Here is a 19,215-nt window from a genome sequence, read left to right on the forward strand (position 1 = left end):
GTGAGGGGAAAACTGAGCAATGAAAATAAGTTGTAATTGATGTTTTCATAACAAGGAGAGTGAGTCCTCCTCCCGCTCCTGATACGCCAGACTTCAGGTGAATTTTCAGAAACTGTTGGTTTTAGTGAACACATCAGAAGCCAATAGCTGCTCGCTGGCCAATCAGATCTCACCGTTGTGCCTTTTGAGGCTATATTACATTGCTGTGCAGCCAGTCTTTCTTGCGCGTCTCCAGACTTCGTGTCCTTATATCACCATTTGTCCCTTTTCCCAAAAATACAAAATCCCTGACCCTGCGCCCAGCCCCTGATGTGCCACCGTTGTCGGGGATCTGACTGTGGGGACATTGGAAGAAAAGAAGACCAGCGAGATAGCGAGAACGGCACAGAAGCCCCCGAGTGAACATGATGCTGACAAGAATTGTGTTAGTGGGACTGATCTGCTGTTCTCTCGTCTCGTCTGTGAAGGCTTGTGGGCCGGGCCGGGGTTATGGGAGAAGGAAGCATCCTAGAAAATTAACCCCACTGGCCTACAAACAATTCATTCCGAACGTGGCAGAAAAGACTCTGGGTGCAAGTGGCAGGTACGAGGGAAAGATTACCAGGAACTCGGAGAGATTTAAAGAACTGACTCCCAATTACAACCCAGACATTATTTTTAAGGACGAAGAGAACACGGGAGCGGACAGGCTGATGACACAGGTACGGGTCAAATCTCCAATTGTATTTTCCCCATTCCCCTTCAGTGTAGGCGGACTAGGGTCGCTGCCGGTGACGGATCAAACCAACATGTCGAAGGTGGGTAATATCTGTTGGAGGAAAGTTTGGGGATTCTGGTGGATCTTTATTTTTCTACCCTTTTCTGAACCTTTCTTTTTCTTTTGCTTGTTAGGGGTGCGTGCAACGCTTCTTGCGACTCGCTGTGTAAATGTGTGTGCAGTAATCCCCTGAGTTTGTACTTTGATCAATCAGAGTGTACACTGTGAAGAAGGGTCTCCCATGTGTATGCATACTACCGGCCCACTTGCTAACCTGCAGTCCTGCGCGTTTACAGCTAACCTGCAGTCGTTTACTTCATCTCTCTCACTCTCTCTCTCTCTCTCTCCCCCCACCCTCCTCCCTCCTGTTAAAGTATCTTCTAAATCTCACAGTTCTGAGCGGAGATGACTTAATGAGGCTGACTTGTCTAAATATAGGAGAGATAGCGAGAGATAGACTGGGGGCGAAATCGACCCGTCTTTCCCTCGCTTGCCTTGTCTTTGCAATCTGTTCAATTGACGCCGTTCACATCGAAACTCTATCTTCTATCTCAGCGTTTACCGAAGCGTTAATTTATTGTCATTTCTTTAGGGGCAAATTGCAGTGCCAGAACCGCAGAAATATAAAGAAGGTCACAACCGTTCGCTTACTTGAAAGTTTTATTGCAAACCCTAAAAATTACAATCACAGCTAAGGTCATTGGAAGTTCCTCCTTAACGGGGCACAACGTGCCCATATGCGCGAGTGCCATTTGGTGGGACCGTCTAAAAGTCATTAAGATTTAATGCACATTTAAAAATCTCTATCTCTCGTTTAATGAACATGTATGATGAAACATAACCGAAGGGAAAGGCAGATGGTGCAATTTTTCCCCGAACAATGATATTACCCTTTTAAGCAATTAAAATCACCGAATGTTTACAAGCAGCGCGTGTCGTCCCTCGATGCTTCATGTGGTCACCCTGTATCGCATTTTAAATAATATGAAGGCCACTGGCCGGGTTGTTCAGTGTGACACTGTGCACACAGCAAGGTTAAGACAAGTCCCGGATCTCCGACAGTCGCCGCGACAGTGAGACACGGTAACACCGAGAGAGACCTCCAGGTACCTCCGCCCCCCCCCCCACCACACACACACACACACACACACACACACACACACACACACACACACACACACGTGTGCGTCTCGCATTTTGAGTTTCACTTCCTCTTCTATTATCGATCGCGGCTGACTGAAATTGCACATTTCATCTCCTTCTCTCGCTATCCCTTTCTCTCTTTCTTTCGCTCTCTCCCTCTCTCTCTCTCTCTCTTTCCCTCTCCCTGTCTCTCTCTTTCTCTGTCTCTGGCTGCCTGTCTCTCTCTCTCTCTGCTCAGAAACAGTAGGTAAAAGCGATTTATAGGAGCGGTGGCGCTTATGGGCAGATGGTCATACATAAAGGAAATACATGTAAAAATTTTTAAAGCCACAAGATAAAAATTGCGCTGCTCTTTTAAGATTCCTTCGGCCACTTCAGAATAACTGGGCTGCTGCAGCAGCCGCTCTCCACGCCCCGCGTACACAATGCACTGAGTGGGAAGGACGCGTCCCTGGGAATAGACCGTCTCTCAACACGGATCCCGCATTAGCTGCCAGTGTTTGCACTTCTGACCTTCAGTCAATGCCCCCAAATATGAAAGCACCGGCAGCATAAAGTCGCGCCTTCCATGTGCGTTTTATTAAATATTCTTTACAGAAATATATCAATGAAAAAACGTCCGGATCTCAAGTTCAACAACCCTCCGCCCACCCAGTTCACCCAAGCACAGTCTGCCTGCGTTTGTTTCGTGTAACATTTGAGGCACCTCAGCGGGCCCCGGGAATAATCGATTGGCGATCGATCTGTGTGTGGAATTTAGTGAGTGTGTGGTGGGGGGGGGGAGAATAGAGAGCAGATTGAAATGCCTACCCACCTGCCTCCCTACACACACATATACACACGAGGGTGAGATCGAGAAGGCGCGGTGAGCTGCTGGCATTGACGGCTATCTTTGCGTTCTTTCAAATATGTCAATTCATATCACAACCCAGCGTAAATAGAGTAAGACGTGAGCACAAGCGATGATTCGTCAAGCGCTATGTTACCTCGCCGAGGGCGAGCGAAGGTATCACGCTGAGCTTGGCTGGTGGCTGGTCAGATCTGGGTTTCATTCACGGCACACGACCCAATGAATTAATAAATAGGGTTTGTTTTGGCACTGTCGCTGCGGGTCGCTCACCGCTCTTTGCACTTCCACCGCCTCTGTATGCAGGCTCTGCCGCTCTAAAGGAAGCACTCAGAGCGGCGCAGCACGTCCTTGAAGCGTTCGTCCTGCCCGCTCGGAGGTTGTTCGAGCTACTAATGAGAGGAGCGGTGGGGTTCCTGGGGTGCGGTCCGGTCCGTCGCCAGTACAGAAACCGCGTGTGCGCACTAGCGAGCTGGTGCGGCAGACCAGGGTGAGAATGGTATCACAGCCAGTCGGGCAATTTCCAAAGAAAACTTGCTCAAAATCCAGGCCTCAATAACCGAGGAAGGTGCGGGAATGTGCTCGGATTTTACCCAGTCTATCTGCGCGCACAGAGCGTGGGTCTGGCTAGCCCTGTTCATGTGCATAATGCCTTAATCCAGAGTGCAGCTGAAAACGAGGAAATCACTCCCTCTCCTGCCCGCTGACAGAGTCGATAGTACGCTTTATTTATTGACTAATTGAGCGTTAAGGCAAAATCAGCTCCCCATACATTAGCTAGATTCCCTGATAACAGCCGGAGGCTGCCTTTTGCAGGACGGCGCATTTCACAGTTACTTTCATTGCTGGTCGCAGCACGCGCAATGTTGTCACGTCCCACGGAAGTACAAGTGACAACAGGAGAAGTAATGTCAGTTTCTCTACCTCGCACACCCCACCCCCACATCCCCCTCTGAAGGAGCCTTTGTGGCTCGCAGCAGTGTTGAGATCTGGAGCGTTGTCCGGGGAGAAAGACGGATCAGTTAGAGACCAGTCGGGTGGCTGAAACGTCCCGCTACTTCCCATTCCCCTGCGCCGGGAATGCCGCCCGTGGGAAAATTCGGCCAACATGAACTGGTGGAGCCCGCGCTATCTGTCAGTGAAACGCCTCATCATCCCGTGTCACCTTACATGTCTTCCAGACATTTCAGCCCTTACACCCGTCTGCTCCCACAAGACAGGAGCAGGCTACTGAATAGACCTGGACAGGCAATACGCGAGATACATCTCCCCGAAGCAGTTTGTGTTTTGTTTGTTCCCATTTGTTTTCACCAAGGTTCCACTAAGATACATGGGAGAATTGGAAAGGCAGGAGGGCACTGGCTGTGTGGCTCATTTCTATGCGTGATGCTTGGATTTAGACATCTGTATCAGCGACGAGCTTGTCTCAGTGATATTGCCCTGTGTATGCTCATTATTGGCCAACCTATAAATAAATGGGAGGCACCAGCTACCGTCATAATGAAATGCCTAATTGTCTCTCAGCGAGCCAATTCACGTTGGCGGGATCTTTAACTGAGTTCTTGTTTCTCCCTCCTTTCTCCCTTTTTGACAGAGGTGTAAAGATAAACTGAACTCCCTCGCAATCTCGGTGATGAACCAATGGCCCGGGGTGAAGCTAAGGGTGACGGAGGGCTGGGACGAAGACGGCCATCACTCCGAAGAGTCGTTGCACTACGAGGGCAGAGCCGTAGACATTACCACCTCGGACCGAGACAGGAGCAAGTACGGTATGCTGGCCAGGCTCGCTGTCGAAGCAGGTTTTGATTGGGTCAACTACGAATCCAAAGCTCACATTCACTGCTCGGTCAAAGCAGGTGAGACAGCACTTTTAAGAGAATGTATTGTCCTTTTTTTTCATCTGCTCTGATTAACGTGATCACATTTCATATCAGTATTACTCACTTCTAATCTGAAAACACCCCAGGCGCCAGTCAAAGCTTCCTGCCACTCCTGTAAAGTGGAGACGCCGAAGAATTAGTGCTCTTTACTGATCTTGTCATAAATAATATGGTAATCAGTTCACAGTAAGTGAGGGGGAGGACACTACCGAGATGCAATGAACCGGGACACTTTCCCGAAGGTGTCAGCTGGGCCTCAGTTGGGAGCAGTCCCGTCTTGTGCGTTATTTGGCTGTGGGTTCAAGGCGCAGTTATCAGGACCGGTCATCAGTGCAGCCGCCCTATCCGAGGAGCGGACTTTCGGCTACATCTCCCTGTTCTGTCGGGCGGTGTACCTGTATTTGAAGAACACTTGAACAGCCGATGTTGAGTGGACGTTCCTGTAGTGGAGGTGTCGAAAACCAGAGAGAGGGCGCAGCCTCAGTGTACAAGGACGTCCCTTTAGAACGGAGATTAGGAGGAATTTCTTTAAGCAGAGGGCCAATTAATTCATTTGCATAGATGGCTGTGAAAGCCAAGACATTGGGCATATTGGTTCTTGATTGGTAAGGCTGACAAAGGTTACGGAGAGAAGGCAGAAGAATGGGGCTGAGAGGGATAATAAATCGGTCATGATGGAATGGTGGGACAGACTCAATGGGTCAAATGGCCTGAATGTTCTCCTCCCCCCGTCCCCCCACCGCCACTGTAGGAAACATCCCCTCCACGTCCATTCTATCGAGGCCTGAACCAGACCATCTGGTCAGCGGGAAATCTCGGGTTCCAGTGGGTTTTCGCCCTGAAGATGCTCGCACTGAAGGAGCACACCTCAGAAGCTCAAAGACTCAGTAACTTAAGCAAAACGTAGAAAGCACAAATGCTCAGGCGCTCTCTGTGCATAGGAAATGTCGCCGTTTACAGGCATGACCCACTGATAAACCCCCCACGTAACTGACTATTCGCTCTGTGCAAGGCCCCGGGTAGCGACCTGGGTCCTAGGGAAGGAAGGTGGCATTCTGCAGGGGCAGATATATTCCAGCGACACTGATTGGTCAGGGACCAGTAGCATCCCGAAGTAACGGGTTTTTGATTGGCTTTGGGTAAAAAAATGACAGCTTGGAGTTGGCGAATGTTGTTGATGGGACAACATCTCGCACCCCTTTAGAGTTCCGCCTAAGAATGTTTGCTAACTGGTCTGTGGGCGGTTAACTGGGGGATTTTGCGTTACCGCGTATGGAGAAAGAGCAGAAGTACGGACTAGCAGAATCTATATCTCAAAACGTCTCGGCTCCTGGGCTACACTGTGCCTCATTTATTTCAAGATATAATTCGTTCATTTATTCCTTGCCATGATATAAATCGTTCAAGGGAGTGGATATAGTATTTTCTACATGCACTGGGAGGTGTGGAGATTGCTTGATAAGTTTTCTCATTCAATCTCGAAATTCAAAGTCTGCAGCTGCAACGAAATCAAGAATCGGTCACTTTATTCATCACTCAGTCTCCAAGGACACATAAAGAAACCGCAGCGCAGGCGGCCTACACTTAACCTGTCCCAGACCACAGATATATTTCTAATGAAAAGACTTTATAGACCTTAAGTAAAAAAGCGTGCAGTGGGTACTGACTAAATATAGACCTGGGACTCTATAACAAAGCTTGGATGTTTTTACTGTTCAATATTGTGCGGATACTTGCTCTTTGTACTGCACAGTGATCTAATTATAATTGGCGGTCCTGGATATAAATCGCTCTTCTCCCTACGAAACCCATGCTTTCACAGAAACGAGTTCTTCTGACTTCTTGGTAAACATTAAATTTCAGCGTGTTAAATGTGTGATTACACTTGGCCGGACGTATAATTTCTAAGTTTCTATTTTGCTACACAGACTTTACCTGAGTAATAATATTTTAAATAGTAATTTTCCCACTACCCGCCCCCCCTGCCCTGTTCCCCCGTCCCCTTTTCCAGAGCATTTCACTGTGGCCTGGATTTGGGTCAGACTTGTCATTGGCTTTTGTTGAATCGTTCACCACTTTTCTGCAACATTGCCACAGGTTTTATCTCCGTAAGGATAACAGATCTTATTATAATCAAATAAACCCATTAATTTTTTTCATAGTCCATTTGTCGATCTCTGTCTCCCAATCTCCGTCTCTCACTCTGCCTCTGTCTCCCTCTCTCTCTCACACACACACACACACGCACTGTCCGCCTTATCTCCCCCTCCCAATGCCCATAACTGTGTTCCCTTCTACGCGCAGCTGTGAAATGACAAACTCCAAGAATTCGTAAGAATATTCATTAAAGTGATTCTGCAAAGGAACTGCGAGATCTTCGCGGGCTACCGCCAGGATCCCAGTCACTAGGATGCTGTTTTAGACCCTTAGCGCCGGAACGCGGACCCTAGTTGTTTAATAAGGAGGTGCAGGACCACAACCGTCGTTCTTGCATCGCCACGTACTGTCTTAATGAAGAATGAACCACGCTGTGCGGGCCAAATAAAGAATTATAGGTAAAAACTCTTAGAAGACTCGTCTAATGTCGAGTATAATCTGGCCCTCCTGTTATATAGCTCTAAATAGGAGAGGGGCAAATCTGAAATTTAAAATTCTAAACACACTGGGGTATCCAGACTCGTCTTGAGCCCATGTCATATGGGTCGTGTGATTGTACCACATAGATCTGCCGAACTATTAGAGGGGACTGTTAGTCCAGTCTCCGATCCGTTTGTTCCGCCACTATTTCATGCCTGTGAATCATATGAGAAGATTAAACGCTGTCTGCGGAGGAGAAAAATTCCAGCGAGGAAGATTCGTTTTCTACGTCTCTATTTGTAGAAAGAATGATCCCGGGGAGAGGAATGCAAAGCCGGGGTTGTCTCAAGCCTCGAGTCATTGTCAGCCTAACAGAGGAGAAGGGGCCATTGATGGCGGGCTATAGTCAGCCTCCAAAGCCGGGCTCGGTCATTTAAAATTCAAATACACTTCTCGAGTGTCCAGCAAAACGAACAGTGTTTCTGCTGTGTAAATACTGTTTGCAAGAGCCTTGCATTCTGGTGTGTAGTGTATGTGTGAACTGACACATAGGGGTTCCCGCACCTGAGCAAACAGTCAGAGGGGCTGGGAAAAGAAAGTGGAAGTGTCCTCTCGTTCGAGTGTCTCATCCATTAGCGGTATCAGAATGACAATGCAGCGCCTTTATTCGTTTTTAATTAGACGACACGGAGCGAGTCCTCTGAATCAGTGTACCGCACTCGTCGGCCTCGGAGGCGACTTTAGTTCACTTAAGCCCATCACCTCCGCTAGAGCAGAAGCCACCGACAGCAGCTCGCCAGAGCCCTCTGTCCTGGGCCGTGCTTTCAAGTTATCCCCAGGTATAGCTCATCGAAGTTTCTTCCTCTCTCAGGGATGAGGTCTTTGGAGCTTCTGTGGCGTTTCTGTAGCACCGTAGCCGGGCATGGCGGAGTTAACTTTAGACCAGCGCCCGCACAAACTTTTAAGTTAAAGGTGAAGCTTTTCCCGTATAAAGCAGAGGGCATAGGCACTCCTCTACTCCCAGTGTTTGCTTGCTGTAACCAGCTCATTAAACTGAATCCCGTTCGGTTCCATTAAACAGAGGCGAGAAAGTCGTTAACAAACCAATAAAATGTAATTTGCGGCTCTTTTTCGCCAATTAAAAAGCAATTTCCGAGAAATAGACACGACTTGTTTTTAATCGTGTTAAGAGAAGAGAAAGTGTACTTTGCAGAAACTCCTGAGTCTGAAGATTATAATCCTTATTTGGACCACCTTAATCAAGGCATACATTCCCCGCTGGCGCTAACAGGATGCACCGCACCTGGGCAGTGTGACCGCCCGAAATGAATCGGACTTTCGAATCCCGGCGACCATCCGATTCTGTCCCTGCTGAAATAATCGATCCCCTGCCTGGAGCCAGAGTAATTCTGCATTTCAAATGCAAAGCAGAAAACAAGTTAAATGTTTTAAATCCAGAAATAAACTGCAGTTCATGAAGTGGAACAAGTTAAGAAGGATTGTTTTGAACTGGAAAACTCCATAAACCAACTTTCTTCATTGCTGGCCTCACACGAATTCCTTTGACTATTTCTGTATCTACCCCGTTACCTCTCTATCGCTCTGCCGAATTCTATAGCTGTCCATCCTATCTTTTTTTTACATATCTATGTGCCCATATGATCTCTTCCTGTTGATCTGAGATGCTCCTTATCTTCTGCTGCCATAGCCCATCCACCTCAAGGTGTGACATGTTGTGCATTCAGAGATGCTCTTCTGCACACCACTGTTGTAACACGTGGTTATCTGAGTTACTGTCGCCTTCCCGTCAGCTTGAACTCTTCTGACTACTCGCATTAACAAGCTGCTTTTTTTTTCTCTCCCCCACCCCACAAAACTGTCACCAGCTGGATGTTTTCTGTTTTTTTTTCAACATTCTCTGTAAACTCTAGAGACTTGTGTGTGAAAATCTGAGGAAATCAGCAGTTTCTGAGATACTCAAACGAACCCAACTAGCATCAACAGTCATTCCATGGTCAAAGTCACTTAGATCACATTTCTTCCCCATTCTGAAGTTTGGTCTGAAAAGCAACAGGACCTTTTGACCATGCCTGCCTGTTTTTATGCATTACGTTCCTGCTATATGATTGGCTGATTAGATATTTGCATTAACAGGAAATATCATTAACAGAAGGTGCACAGTGTACCTGATAAAATTGTTACTGAGTGTGTGTCTCTGCAATTAGAATTTCTTTAGCAACAGGGTGGGGAATTTGTAGAATTCAATGCCACAGATGGCTATGAAGGCTAAATCATTTGGCATCTTTAAAGCAGTGGTTTATAGGTTCTTGATTAGTAAGGACATCAATAGTTATGAGGACAAGGCACGAGAATGGGGTTGAGAAGGAAAATAGATAGCCATGATGGAATGATGGAGAAGACCCAATGGGCTGAATGGCCTAATTCTGTTCCTATGTCTAGAATCCAACCATCTTCTCTCAAATACATATATATTTTATGTATTTATCTTTCTGTATTATTTGGATATATAGTATTAGTGATGTGTGATGAATAGACCAAAATGCACATAAAATTGTCAATAGCCTTTGCTAACATTGATATTAACATTTTATTTTACGGCCTAGTTCCTATTAGAGGTAGTGGTTAGCACAACACTTTACAGTGCAGGCAACTCAGGTTCAATTCCCACCATTACCTGCAAGGGGTCTGTACGTTTCCTCCAGGTGCTCTGGTTTCCGAAGATGTGCCAGCTGGTAGGTTAATTGGTCAATATAAATTATCCTGTGATTGGCCCAGTATTAAATCAGTGGATTTCTAGGCGACATTTCTAGAAGAGCGAGGAGGGCCTATTCCATGCCTTATCTCAATAAATAAATAAATTCAGAAGGAAAATCTCTGAGGATGTAGATCTCACAACTACAGGGAGTGGGTCAAATTAATATATGAAATTTATTTTAGTGGAACTGGATGAGAGGGGCAAGGGAATACAGGATTATTCTGATAGGTTTAGATGAGAAAAGATGGAGGGAAGTGCAGATTGTGTATTAATGTTGTTATGATCTGGTTGGGTTGAATGGCCTTTGACCTTCCATATGTACATCTGATGTCAATTCAATTGCTCCTGCACTTTGCATCCTTGGTTGGCCTTGCACTGTGAGTCATAGCAGTCTACAGAGCAAAGTATGGACAAAATAAAAATGTTGTACTTGAATTAGCTATTATCATTAAATTCAGTGTATAATTTGTCCCTGTACTTTGACTGTGTCTGCAGTTACTTTAAAATATCTTGCCCTTCGCCTAACTCTGCTCAGTCTTGCCCAATATCTTATTATCAGAATCACATGCTCCTTTTTATGTCTTACTCTTTAGAGTTAAGATAAACTCAGTTATACCACTCCTTCACGAAGGACAACCCTCACAACGCTACGCAATGGGTGAGACTGTTAAGGCCAAGTACTGGAATTAATAAGAAGGACTAAAGTGAAGAATAAAAGGCAAATGGGATGTTAGTTTTCATGCAAAATGGTCTGGGGTACAAGGAAATGGAATGGTTGCTCTGTTAATTCAGAACCTATGTGAAGTATAGCATTCAATTCTTGGGCAGCCTACTCAGGAAAGATAAGGTGGTGCACTTTACAGCTACCAATATTTTTTACTTCCTTTTTTTTATGTTATTGAGATAGTGTGGAATAGGTCCTTCATGTCGTATCACACAAAATCCCGATTCAATGATAGCCTAATCATGGGACAATTTAAGAAGGATGTCAATAAAATTGAGAGAGTACAGAGGAGGTTTACTAAAATGTTGCCTGGGTTTCATCTCCTAAGTTACAGAGAAAGGTTGAACAAGTTAGGTCTTTATTCTTTGGAGCATAGAAGGTTGAGGGGAGACTTGTTAGAGGTGTTTAAAATTATGAGGGGGATTGATAGAGTTGACGTGGTTAGACTTTTTCCATTGAGAGTGGGGAAAATTCAAACAAAAGGACATGGGTTGAGAATTAGAGGACAAATGTTTAGGGGTAACATGAGGGGGGAACTTTTTTACTCAGAGAGTGGTAGCTGTATGGAATGAGCTTCCAGCAGAAGTGGTTGAGGCAGGTTCTATGTTGTTGCTTAAAGTTAAATTGGATAGATATATGGACAGGAAAGGAATGGAGAGTTATGGGCTGAGTGCAGGTCGGTGGGAATAGGATAGGGTAAGAGTTCGGCATGGACTAGAAGGGCCGAGATGGCCTGTTTCCATGTGGAAATTGTTATATGGTTATATAAGATGACCAATTAACCTAAGAAACGGCGCATCTTTAGACTGTGGGAGGAAACTGGAGCACCTGGAGGAAACCCATGCGATCGCGGGGAAAACAATCAAACTCATTACAGGCAGTGGCAGGAAGTGAATCTGGGTTGCTGGGACTGTAAAGCATTGCTACCATGCCGCCCAGTGTGTGGGTTTTCCCTGGGTGCTCCAGTTTCATCCCACAGTCCAAAGAAGAACTGGGTCGGTCACTGGGTCCTGTGGTTAGGTTAGGGTTAAATGGGTTGTGGGATTGCTGGGACGGTGTGGCTCGAAGAGCTGGAAAAGCATATTCTACACTGTATCGCTAAATAAATTAATTAAACTGATACGGTAACCAGTAAGAAGCCACTACCTCTGGCGGGGAAGTCCAGGAACGGGAGTTGTGGGTACAAAACCTTAAAATTAGAGCTGCACATTTAGGGTTGATAGAGCACGTCACATAAAAACAGTACAGCTTAAGAAAAAGCCTTGCAGTCCATTATATCTGTGCCGGTCATGAGGCCAGTGTAAACTAATCACAGCTGCCTGCATATGTTCTATGTCCCTATATCCCTGCCTGTTCATGTTCCTGTCTAAACTCCTCTTAAACATTGCTGCTGCATTTGCCTCCACCACCAACTCTCGTCAGTGAGCTCCAGGCATCTACAACAACGTATTAAAAAAAAACTTGACATACACATCTTCCTTAAACATTCCCCCTCTTGTATTAAACCTCTGTCCTCTTCTATTTGACATTTACACACGGTGAAAAGAATTTGATTATATACCCTATTATACAATATCAGGTCACCCCTCAGACTCTGGTGCTCCAGAGAAAATAACAAACAAGTCTGTCCAACCTCCCCTTATAACTCATGCACTGCAATCCAGATGTCAGACAGAATTTCATCACATGAAAACCCTATAGATTCACTGGTATTTCTATTGTTGAAACAGGAATGTCAAAACTAACACGCAGTTTTTAAAGCCGATAAAATAGAGATTTTAGAATAAAGACCAGTGATTTGCATTTAGGTGCAAATGAAAACTGCCTTAGGGGATTGAGTGGCCTACCCAAGCTCTCTTCTCCCTGCTGTCACCAAGAAGGAGGTACAGGAGCCTGAGGTTCCACTCCAAGTTCAGGAACGGTTATTACCCTTCAACCATCGGGTCCCTGAGCCAGCATGGATAACTTCACTCACCTCAATACTGAACACAACTTGAGGACTTTTATGTTTCATATTCTCAGTATTATTTATTTAATTACTTACCTATCATTATTATTGTTTGTGTATTAGCACAGTTTCTCTTCTTTTGCACATTGGCTGCTTGTCAGTCTGTTTATGTGTATCTTTTCGTTGATTCTATTGTATTTCGTCATTCTACTGTGGATGCCTGCAAGAAAATGAATCTTATGTTAGTACCTAATTAGTACTTTGATAATGAACTTAATTTGAACTTTGAAGCTCTCGGATTGCCAACGTAGACGGTGAGACAGAAACCAATGCTTTGGGACAGGAGGGGTTTCTGACATAGATAAGGAACACAGATGTGCATGATAGGTCAATATCTATGATGGCAATTGTCTTTGAAACAGATTCTGATTTTTGGGTTTGTGGAAGAAATATCAACAGTTCCAAGAGTACTGTTTATGGATGGAATGTTTTCTCAGCTGGTCCATACCGACCAAGATTCCCATTTAATCTACACCCATTGGCCCATATTTTCCCATATTCCTCTAAACCTAAATCCATGTACCTGTTCAGGTATTTTTAACTGGTTTTTAATGTACCTGTTTCAACCATTTCTTCTGACATCTCATTCCATATCCTGACCACGCTCTGGGTGAAAAAGTTGCCTCTCAATTCTTAGTAAATCTTACCCCCTCACCCTAAATCTATGCCTTCTAGTTCTTGATTCTCCATCCCTGGGAAACAGACTGAATGTATTGCCCTTTTCCACAACCTTGTGATTTTATACGCATGTACAAGATCACTCCTCACTCTCCTGTACTCTAACGAAAATTACCTACCTGCCCAACTTAATTACCTCCATAACTTAGTCTCTCAACTGTAGCCGATATCCTTGCAAGTCTTCTCTGCGCACTTTACAGCCCAATGGCATCTTTCCCATAGCAGGATGACCAAAGCTGAACATATTATTCCAAACGTGGTCTCAGCAATGTCTTGCACAAATGCAACATAATGTCCTGACTTCTATACTCAGTACCCTGATTATTGAGGGTCAACATGCCCAAACCATTCTTCACCACCCTGTCTACTCGCTACACCACTTTCAAGGAACCATGCGTTAGTACTCCTAGGTCCCTCTCATCTACAACAGTGAATATTTCAGCATGTAAACACCCCTGAAAATTGAAATGAACAAATAAGATTATCCTTGGATGCAAAGACTAAAAGGGCAATTGTAGCATTTCCCAGTGGTCAACCATTTTAATTCCAGTCCCCTCTCCCATTCCACAACGTTGGTCCATGGCCTCCTCTGAGGCCGTTATCAGGTTGGAGGAGCAGCAACTCATATTCTGTCTGGGTAGCCTCAAACATATTGGCGTGAATATCGATTTCTCTAACTTTCGGTAATTTCTTCCCCTCTCCTTCCATTCCCTCCTCTGACTCACCTCTTACCTCTTCCCCTCATCAGCCCATCATCTCCCCTGGTGTTCCTCTTACTTCCCTTTTTCACATGGTATGTTCTCCTCTCCTATCAGATTCCTCCTTCTTCGGCCCTTTTTTTCCCCAATTATCGTCTCCCAGCTTCTCACTTCATCCCCCTTCCCAGACCCACCTGGCTTCATCTTTCACCTTTTAGATTGTACTCCTTTCCCACCCTCACCGTCTTATTCTGGCTTTCTCCACCTTCCTTTCCAGTCATCATGACAGGTCTCTGCCCAAAGCATCGACTGTTTATTCCTTTATATATGCTGCCTGGCCTGCTGAGTTCCTCCAGCATTTTGTGTGCATTATTCTGGATTTCCAGCATCTGCAGAATACATTGGGTTTGTGTAGCAGAACGGATCCAGTTAAGAACAAAACAAGATAATATTGGCATTGGCCATGCTCCATGCCTGAAACTTTTGTTTGGATATGAGAACTTCACATTGTCTTTGTTTACACATCTAAGAAGTCTACTTTGTTTCTGCCATCTGAAACAACACTGAAGGTACTTGGTATATTTCAATTAACTTCTAAATAGCCCCATGCCAGATACATTGGTGGAAGATCTGTGTCATCCTCCCACCTACATATTGTAAAGCCCAGCCACTGACAACATTTACAGATATGTGCAAGGGTTCCTTTGAAACTTTGAACCCTCCTTCTTTCTAAGAGCAGGTGTTTGAACCTTCAAAGTTCAAAGTAAATTTATTATCAAAGTATGTATATGTCACCATGTACTATCCTGAGATTTGTCTTCTTGCAGGCATTCACAGTAAAATAATATACTATAATTTAGGAAAACTATAAATAACAAAGATTAACAAACAATGTATAAAATGAAACAAATCGTGCAAATAATAAAAAAGTAAATAGATAATAATGAGTTGCAGAGTACTTGAAAGGGAGTCTATTGGCCATAGAGTCTACTTAGCGTTGAGGCGAGTGAAGTTATCCATGTTCTTTCAGGAGCCCCTATGGTGGTATCAGCATGGACAACTTCACTCACCTCAACACTTTACAGTACTCTATAAAGGGTAGCTCTCTTTTGAGTAAGTAAGAAAATATGTTGCAATTACTCCTTCCAGAAAGGAGGAATCTTTGTAGATGTGTATCTAGAGGGATCTCACGTCCTGGGGCTCCAGACTCTGATTAGTTCCCGTATGGTGTGATGGCAAGTGGTTAATGGCACCACTGCCAAAGGTGGATGGATGGTATATTCTTTGACCTCAAGGGAATCGGGCGACACTGAGTTAGTGCTAGAAAATTGGCACAGTAACCGTTATAATCATATAACCATGTAACAATTACAGCACAGAAAAAGGCCATCTCGGCCTTTCTAGTCCGTGCCAAACTCTTACTTTCACCTAGTCCCACCGACTTCCACTCAGCCCATAACCCTCCATTCCTTTCCTGTCCAATTTAACTTTAAATGACGGCATCGAACCTGCCTCAACCACTTCTGCTGGAAGCTTGTTCCACACAGCCACCATGCTCCGAGTAAAGAAGTTCCCCCTCAAATTACCCCTAAACTTTTGCCCTTTAACTCTCAGCTCATGTTCTCTTGTTTGAATCTTCCCCACTCTCAATGGAAAAAGTCTATCCACGTCAACTCTATCTATCCCCCTCATAATTTTAAATACCTCTATCAAGTCCCCTCTCAACCTTCTATGTTCCAAAGAATAAAGACCCAACTTGTTCAACCTTTCTCTGTAACTTAGGTGATGAAACCCAGGTAACATTCTAGTAAATCTTCTCTGTACACTCTCTATTTTGTTGACAGCTTTCCTATAAATTGGTGACCCAAACTGTACTCAATACTCCAAATTTGGCCTCACCAATGCCTTGTACAATTTCAACATTACATCCCAACTCCTATACTCAATGCTCTGATTTATAAAGGCCAGCTTACCAAGAGCTTTCTTCACCACCCTATCCAGATGAGATTCCACCTTCAGGGAACTATGCACCATTATTCCTAGATCGCTCTGTTCTACTATAGTAGTAGTACTGTAGTAAGAGGTATCAGCATGATCTTATTGAATAGGGCAGCAGAAGCAAGTGGCCAAATAGCCTCCTCCCATTCGGCTTCTAATATTCTCCTGTACATTACTTTAAACTGGCCACCCACTACCACTGTCTGTAAACTGACAAAAAGTGGCAATATAACAGTGCTCACTGTTTTTGAACTTTGGATAAGGTATGAGCCATCAGAAAAGGTTGGACAAATGTAGGTTGTTTTCTCTGGATTGGTAGAGGCTGATAGAAATTTATAAAATTATGAGGCATAGGTAGGGTAGACAGTCTGACTCTATTATGCTAAGGTCAAAATAGTAGTGGACCTACATTTAAATTGATTGAGGGGAAGTTTAGATGAGGTGTGCAGGCAGGGCTCTTTGTATGAGGAGGGCTTTCTATGCAAAGAGTGCTCGGTGCCAGGGACAGTGGGGGAAGTAAATACTAATGTCATCTTAAGGAAGCTTTTGGATAAACACCCAAATATGCAGAGAATGGAAGGACGCAGACCTGCAGACTTAATGGATCAGTTTAATTTGACATTGTGTTTGCCAGAGAGTCTGTTCTGATGCTACACTGTTTAGTATTCTGTGCTACAGTTCATACTGTGTCTGTTCATTCCATCACCAATGAGGTCCTGTTGCTCTTTCCAACAGAAAACTCGGTAGCTGCGAAGTCAGGAGGCTGTTTCCCCGCCTCGGCTCGAGTCAGCCTGGAGAATGGCAACAGCAAACGGCTCAGGGACCTGAAGCCGGGAGACCGGGTGCTGGCAGCAGACGAGCTGGGCAACCTTCTCTACAGCGATTTCATCATGTTTCTGGACAGAGCGGAGGAGGTCGAGAAGGTTTTCTACGTGATCGAGACTCGACAGCCTCGCCGGAAGCTCGCCCTCACTGCCGCGCATTTACTCTTTGTCGGGCACAGTTCGAGCGAGGGGCAGATCGAGTTCAGGGCAAGGTTCGCCAGCGACGTGAGGCCGGGCCAGCTGGTGTACGTCACCGATGGGGACGGTCAGCAGCTCCAGCCTGCCATGGTCGACAAGGTTTACCTGGAGGAGATGACAGGTGCTTACGCCCCACTGACTGTCCAGGGCACCCTCGTGATCAACCAGGTTCTGGCCTCTTGCTATGCCGTGATAGAGGAACACACTTTGGCCCACTGGGCTTTCGCTCTTGTGCGGATGAAGCATGCAGCCACATCTTTGCTTCTGCCCAGCGACCCACTAATGGTCAACAGTACTGTCCAGGAAGATGGAGTCCACTGGTACTCCAGTGCCTTGTATCAGATAGGCAGATGGGTTTTGGATGACGCATCAATTCATCCTTTGGGAATGACGTTGGACTCTAGCTGAAACCATTTACAGCCATTACAGACAGACTTTTACAGCAGAACTTACTCAAACACAAAGCAGAGTTTCGACAAGAAGACCCCAGGAAGTTTTCTTCTCGTGGGGATATTTATTTTGTTTTGCATTGTTTTTAATTGCCCGTTTCTCCTGTCCTTTGTTTATAATGTCTTCTTGTTTAACAGAAAAGAAACTGGAACTTTGAGAGCCTTAAAACTCCTTTGATAATTTATTCCCAGGTGACCCCACCACAACAGAAAGTATTTTGTGTGGTCAGCCAAGGAGAGCAAAATATATTTTTCTATCTGTTTTTGTCCCGTGAATCATTCTACAAACGTTTGCGACGAATTCTATTGTCGATGTATTTGTAATCTCTTGTTCCCGCCCTCGCCCTGTGTTGTTTTTTTTTTAATTTCTCTAGACTTTCGAACAAAGCTACACTGCATTTGGGGGGTCCATAAATTATATTTTTATACACAGAATTGTAAATTAGATTTTTGGATTACTTAACTGAATCACATTTCGTTATTTGAAATAGTGTAAAATACGAGAATATATTATTTTAATTTAAAGTCTAGGTGCGAAAAAATATAACGTTTTGACCATCCCACTGACGATGTTTTGACGTTGAACCTGCCATTTTGTAAACCAGGTGAGCTACAGGGAAAGTGCGCATGCTCGACAAACATCCGTCCCTTCATCAATAGTGACATCTTGACATCTCCATCTGGGACTGAATTTTATTGGAAGAAATTATTTTTTAAAAGTGACGAACCTTGATGATTAATAATCATATTCTAATGAAAGTAGTAGTTTGTACAAAGTTTTTTTGCATACGAATTAAAATTCGACAAAAAAGCTGTAAATTTACTAAACCGTATTATTTGCATATTTTGTAATAGTTTAATACAGTAGTTTTATAATATAGAAATGTGCCAAATACTCTGTCTGAATATTATTAAAATATACAGCATTTCAATTACACGCGACTTTTGATAATCGAGAGGTGAAGAAAGGCGTTGTGTATAGATACTTTAAAATATTTTGCAAAGTGAAAAGAGATGTTTATGTTTTAGGGTCAATCGTTTACGCCACAACCTACTGGAGTTGGAATGGATGTATTTTCAACGGCAGGGTCCAAAAGACCAGCCATGTTTTACATTCTATTTGAATCATTCATTCTGCAACTTATAAAACAAACTGTAAGAAACGGACATATTGTTTGTAGCTATTATTTGGTCGCTTACGATCAACAGTAATTTCCCACCTCAATGCTGCTTTTCATAATTTTTTTAAATAAAATTTCTCTAAAGTCTAAACGCAGCTGTAATATGTCGGAGAACTGAAGTAAACGGAAGTGTCTGCACTGCAAAAATAAAAATCCGCAATGTATGTATGACCGATGTTGGAGAGCTTGGGCAAGACGCACACACTCACACCATGTTGGAAGAACTCGGCAAGTCAGGCAGAATCTATGAAGTGGTATACACAGACGGCGTTTCGGGCCGAGATCCTTCATCACACCTTTAACAGGAGTCCTTTTGAAGGGTCTCGGCCCCATACGCCGACTGGCGATTCCCCTCCAAGATGCTGCCTGGCTGGGTGAGTTCCTCCAGCATTTTGAATGTGCACGTTTCCTTCTAAACACAAACCATGCCGCGAGTTTAAACCCCCTTTCCCAATGGAAACCTAAACTGAGGAGTAT

The 19,215-nt window shown here is 44.5% G+C and overlaps 1 protein-coding gene across 1 annotated transcript; it reads left to right on the forward strand.

Annotated features, from left to right (window-relative positions):
* Positions 1-248: 248 nt before the first annotated feature.
* Positions 249-18,633, forward strand: shha (sonic hedgehog signaling molecule a). Its single transcript, XM_072252063.1, has 3 exons — positions 249-701; positions 4,342-4,603; positions 16,822-18,633. Exons 1-3 carry the CDS (start codon positions 405-407, stop codon positions 17,514-17,516), a joined length of 1,254 nt encoding a protein of 417 aa, XP_072108164.1. The 5' UTR covers positions 249-404; the 3' UTR covers positions 17,517-18,633.
* Positions 18,634-19,215: the final 582 nt, after the last annotated feature.

This window comes from Mobula birostris, chromosome 3, assembly GCF_030028105.1.
Source record: "Mobula birostris isolate sMobBir1 chromosome 3, sMobBir1.hap1, whole genome shotgun sequence".
Classification (NCBI taxonomy): Eukaryota; Metazoa; Chordata; class Chondrichthyes; order Myliobatiformes; family Myliobatidae; genus Mobula; species Mobula birostris.

What these genes read in the sequence shown, in the direction of transcription:
- shha (XM_072252063.1), top strand. Translation starts at nt 405, where the DNA reads ATGATGCTGACAAGAATTGTGTTAGTGGGACTGATCTGCTGTTCTCTC. An exon ending in CGGACAGGCTGATGACACAG is followed by an intron (nt 702 to 4,341) that starts GTACGGGTCAAA and finishes CCTTTTTGACAG; the next exon opens with AGGTGTAAAGATAAACTGAA. An exon ending in TCACTGCTCGGTCAAAGCAG is followed by an intron (nt 4,604 to 16,821) that starts GTGAGACAGCAC and finishes TCTTTCCAACAG; the next exon opens with AAAACTCGGTAGCTGCGAAG.